This window comes from Pyrus communis, chromosome 11 (genome assembly GCF_963583255.1).
Source record: "Pyrus communis chromosome 11, drPyrComm1.1, whole genome shotgun sequence".
Taxonomy (NCBI): Eukaryota; Viridiplantae; Streptophyta; class Magnoliopsida; order Rosales; family Rosaceae; genus Pyrus; species Pyrus communis.
In genome coordinates, this window is record NC_084813.1 from 13,058,076 (window position 1) to 13,063,277 (window position 5,202).

The following is a 5,202-nucleotide window of genomic DNA, read 5'->3' on the forward strand; positions in this document are numbered from 1 at the left end:
TTCTTGGGGATGAAGGATTTCTTCTCTCCCTTACTACTATAAATAAAGGCACTACGTAGGGGAATAACACACATTCCTCTACACAACCATACAAACACATCTCTCTCTATTCTCTCTCTATGCTGCCGGTCTCCTTCCCTGCTAGTTAAATATAGGCCACAACAATAACGTTCTATATTTAAAAATTGTTGTTGTTAGCACTTTAAATCTCATCGTGCACTCCTTATAAGCTTAATTTTTTTCCCTTCTAAATATAACAAATTGGAGTACAATGAGATATTTTTAATGGCAATAATAACACCTTAAAAGGGTTTTTTTAATTATTTTTTTAATATTTTTTTCCTTCAGTTTTAATACATAATAATGTTATATATTCAAGTGAAACTTTAAATTTAGAGCTTTTGAAGTTTTTTTTTCTTGCTTGGTTGTTTAGGATTGAACTTTTTTTTATTATTAAGTAAACATTATGTTTGTAACTCTTTTTACTTATTATTAATGACATTTTTAAACTTGCAATCAGTAAATGCTAAAATTTGTTTTGATTTAAGTAATTACTTTCTAGCATCAATACATTGTCCTACATTTCTTTAAAATTATCTGAAGTATGGGCGCTTTTATAAATTTCGCACAGGATTCCAAAAATCTCAAAGATAACCCTGTTATGACCTCACCATACACCATGCAAAGACCCCACTCACACCACCTTCGTAGCTCACCACCACCGGGACCAGCACCTAGAATTTTCCCAGATGCTTACTTCATAAAAAGTTGAAGTGGTGATGTAACTCAATTTATATGTTGGTGTCGTTTAACTGTGGAATGGAAAGGGGCCAAATAAGTTGGTCGTTCACATTCATGCATGAATGCATATGGTAGGGAAATTACAACTCCATATCGCACAAGAAGTCCTTAATAATTAGTTTGGTGGTACGGTTTAGCAGGGGTTACCTCATACAGCTGTATATCTTGTATGAGGGGTTCTTAATTTCCAAAACGAGTGTTTCACATGTGTTGCGGAATTAGGACAGCTGAAATTTTAAGGGCGTATGAAGGGCCAATGAACGGAGGAAGAATGAAGAAAATGAGTTGATTGGATACCTTATCATTGTTGGGTGGTTGACAAAGGGAAACAAAACTTTAAAGAGTAATGCAATCAACAACAATCACGTAATATGATTTGCAAAATTTAGTCTAAATAATTGGTCTTCCTAACATTATTCAACTTCAAATGGATATTTACCTCGTTGAAAAATTGGATGAGTCTTATTTTGTGCCCTCATAGTAATTGGCAAAGGAATTATGGCAATCTAACTAAGAATTCTCACATGTATGAGCAAGTGCATTAAGAGTACACAAATACCGTACAAAGGAACATATTGATAGAAAAGAATGCGTTGTGGCATATGAAAGCTCTCAAACTAATTATGGGATAGAAAAACGCTGAGTTTTTATTTGGACTCCGTAAAGAAGGATATTGTGGCTCAAAATCACCTTATTATCTCGAAGCACCATTTGACAGTAAATTTAACTACATCCGGTACTCTGGTTAATCACTAAATCGATCACATATTTACCAAAATCACCTATAAGGAGACTATCAAACTTAATTACCATTGCTACAAAATAAAATTTTGTGGGTAACTACATTTTTATTAAAATTCAACGGTAGAGTTCAAGAAATTGGATCACTACATGTTCAAACAAGAATCTCTTGTACTAATTTGAAAACACGACCGATCACAAGAAGCATAATTCTCTTTGCAAATGACCATCTAATGTTGATGTTCACATGCCCTATCTGATGCCGTGTTGTGGGATCTATTTGTGTGGTTGAGAATGGCTATCATTTACCATGTGAAACAAATTAATTAGGAGATGTGACCACTCCAAACGCCAGTGCACACTTGAATCACGATTTTCCGAACATGTTGGGGAGCAGATGGCATATTTAAATTTTTTTTGTTTCTTTTTCAACCAACTTTCAAGGGCGTGTTGGAAAGTTAGCTACCAGAAAGCAGCCCATGAAGACATTCAGGTCAATCGAAAGGTATCATGATCACCACTCATATAATTATAGAAATGTAGGCATACATAATAATTAAGCATATGCACAATTTAATATCTTTATTTATTTTGTTTTCTAACGAGCCTTTATGCGTCGGATGTTTTGAGATTCAATTGCCCCTAAAATTATAGTGAATCAGTGGGGCCTTCAATGATGCATGACCTTCATTGTAGCAAAGTATGTATATATATTGAGTCTTCCACTGTTTCATGATCTGCCCAGAATAAATCAGTCATTAGTCAGTCCTTAGTACTGCCATTGGAGAGCCAGAGAGCCAGAGAGCCACACGGAGAGAGAGAGAGAGAGAGAGAGAGAGAGAGAGAGAGAGAGAGAGAGAAGAATTTTAGGGTTCCTTAATTCTATAGGGGAGGCTTATAGATGGGAAGGAGTCCTTGTTGTTCAAGGGATGAGGGTTTGAATAGAGGAGCATGGACAGCTATGGAAGATAATGTGCTGACTGAATATATCAGAATTCATGGTGAAGGGAAATGGAGAAACCTTCCCAAAAGAGCAGGTGAGAAATATATATATATATATATATATATATATATATATATATATATTATGTGTGTGTGTGTGTGTCGCGCACGGCCCTTTCTTATTAGGGATCTCTTTTCACTATAGCAAAATTTGCAGTAGGAAATGTATATGTTTCAAAAGAAAATGTATATATATAAAGACATTTCATGGGTTTTGCAGGGCTTAAGAGATGTGGAAAAAGTTGCAGGCTGCGATGGTTGAACTATCTAAGACCTGACATCAAGAGAGGAAACATCACTCATGATGAAGAAGAGCTCATCATCCGGCTTCACAAGCTCCTAGGCAACAGGCAATCAGTTTTTTTTTTATTTGGGCTATATTATTAATTAGAAGTTTGGAATATGCGAATTTAAGCTTTGACAGTCAATATCGATCTGAAGAATGTTGAAGGATCTTACATTTACTAATAATCTAAAATATGGGAATTTACTAAACTGTGACTTTCAGTGAAGTATCTCACATCGTTAACGTGGAATAATATACAAGTGTCTTGCGATTTTTTATTTTTTATTTTTTATGTCGACTAATTTTGAGTTGGGTGCTCTAATTTGCTAATTTCGGATCGCCTACCCTGATAGTATCAAGTTTAAAATACTATCTTATCTGTGCAGATGGTCTTTGATAGCTGGAAGGCTTCCAGGCCGAACAGACAATGAAATAAAAAATTATTGGAACACTACGATTGGAAAGAGAATTCAAGTTGAAGGTCGCTCATGTTCTGATGGAAATCGCAGACAACCAACCCAAGAAAAAACAAAAAAACCTATACAGTCGTCACCAGAACCTAGGACAAATAATTCATGCACCAAAGTGGTCAGAACCAAAGCGTCAAGGTGCACAAAAGTCGTCTTACCCCATGAGTCGCATAAGTTTGGTGACAGTACTGAACAAGCGATCGATGCAGCACCAATATTTGACCAGGTGGTGAACAATCCAAAGGTGGGGATTGATGATCCTTTGTCACCTATGTTATTTTTAGATGATGAAAACAGTACGTCTGAGTTTTTGCTGGATTTTAAGATGGACGAGAATTTTCTATCCGATTTTCTTAATGTCGATTTCTCTGTGCTCTATAACAATGAGGGAGCCGGTAAAGTTGCTGCTGCTGCTGCTGCCGCCACAGAAGACACGAGCAATAAGCTGCATGGCCCAGATCTCCAATCATCCATGGCTCCTATCGTGGACTCTGAATTGGACTCCTGGCTCGCAGAGAATTAATACGGCTCATTAATCAAATACTATATCTTAATTAATTCAACCTTCAAAGTCATAAGTAGCTTATTATATGCAGAATTTTCCCTTGATTGTGCCTTTGTGTACGTGTGAGAAGTTGACTTTGTGCGCGTGTGACGTTGATGATGACTTTGACAACTAGCTTTACCCCATTTGATGGTGACCTGCAGCTAGAAGATCTTCATGCTATGTCCAAATAATTCCTCAGAATCCCTCTCTGTAATATATGTAGTTGTTTGTTGCAATAAAACCAATGAATGGGCCAATTTTAGATCGATTCTTGTTGAGACAATTTTTGCTAAAAAATTGAAAAATATAGAAGAAAAAAATTTGTACTATGTTGATTTTATTTAATTTTCTTTATTAAAAGTAGTCTTAATTTAACGTATAGATTATGTATTGAAAAATACTACACATTCTCTCAGGTTTGGTCTTGAGATTTTTCAGGCCCCGACTTAGGATGGCACCAAACAAAGGCTATAACATAACTCCACGCAAGAAATTCAGTTTTTTATTCGGACTTGTGTACTAAAGGTAATGGAGGATTAAATGTTTAAAGAGACAAAATGTTAAATTGTTATTATTTTAAAATTTGAAAGTTTAATGTGAGAAAATTAAAATATTATGACCTATTTTGAAAATCACCTCAAATTTGAGTAGTGTAAAATGAATTCACTAGCCCAAATTTGTTTCATGTTTACTAATGTCTATTTTATATTTCTTTCCTTTTGTATATAAGCAGTGATTAAACACCTAAAAAGTAACGATTGAAAGCAAATACACTATTTTTAGTAGAAGAAACAACACACTTGGAGTACTTGGAAACCCAAATGCATGTAAATATAATCATCCATAAACCAGTGCAATAAAAAACAAGAAAAGTCAGTTGGTGTTTTATAACTTAATTAAGGATAAGTAAACAAGCAAATTTGAGTTTAGCCAAAACAATGTGTTCCTCTTACTCTGCACTTAAGTTTGAATCTTCATCTCACAGTTTAGATGTATTCAAGACTTGTTTGCTTAACAATAATGAGAATGAAAATTAGAAAAAGAATAGGTTTCATTCATGACTTTCCCACGTTTACTTCATGTAATTCGTAATGAGATTACATCCTTAATGGAGTAATCCAATTTTAGGAATTTAATTAAGTAGATGAAGGTGGCAAGTAACCAATCTAGAATACGATGATGTATAATAATAAATAAAAGAAAAAGAAAGTAAACAAAGATGACCACGTAGTGAAAATTGAAAAGCTTATAAAATGGTTAACAAATTGATTGCACCAAATTTCAAGAAGAAATTCATCTCTATCCCATAGTCCAAGAGAGGAAGTATCTTAGTTAACTAACAACAATATCCACAC

At 34.6% G+C, this 5,202-nt stretch overlaps 1 protein-coding gene across 1 annotated transcript; it reads left to right on the plus strand.

The window, feature by feature from the left end:
• Nucleotides 1-2,346: 2,346 nt before the first annotated feature.
• On the plus strand, nt 2,347-4,121 carry LOC137708839 (transcription factor MYB1-like). Its single transcript, XM_068447993.1, has 3 exons — nt 2,347-2,579; nt 2,765-2,894; nt 3,217-4,121. Exons 1-3 carry the CDS (start codon nt 2,444-2,446, stop codon nt 3,821-3,823), a joined length of 873 nt encoding a protein of 290 aa, XP_068304094.1. The 5' UTR covers nt 2,347-2,443; the 3' UTR covers nt 3,824-4,121.
• Nucleotides 4,122-5,202: the final 1,081 nt, after the last annotated feature.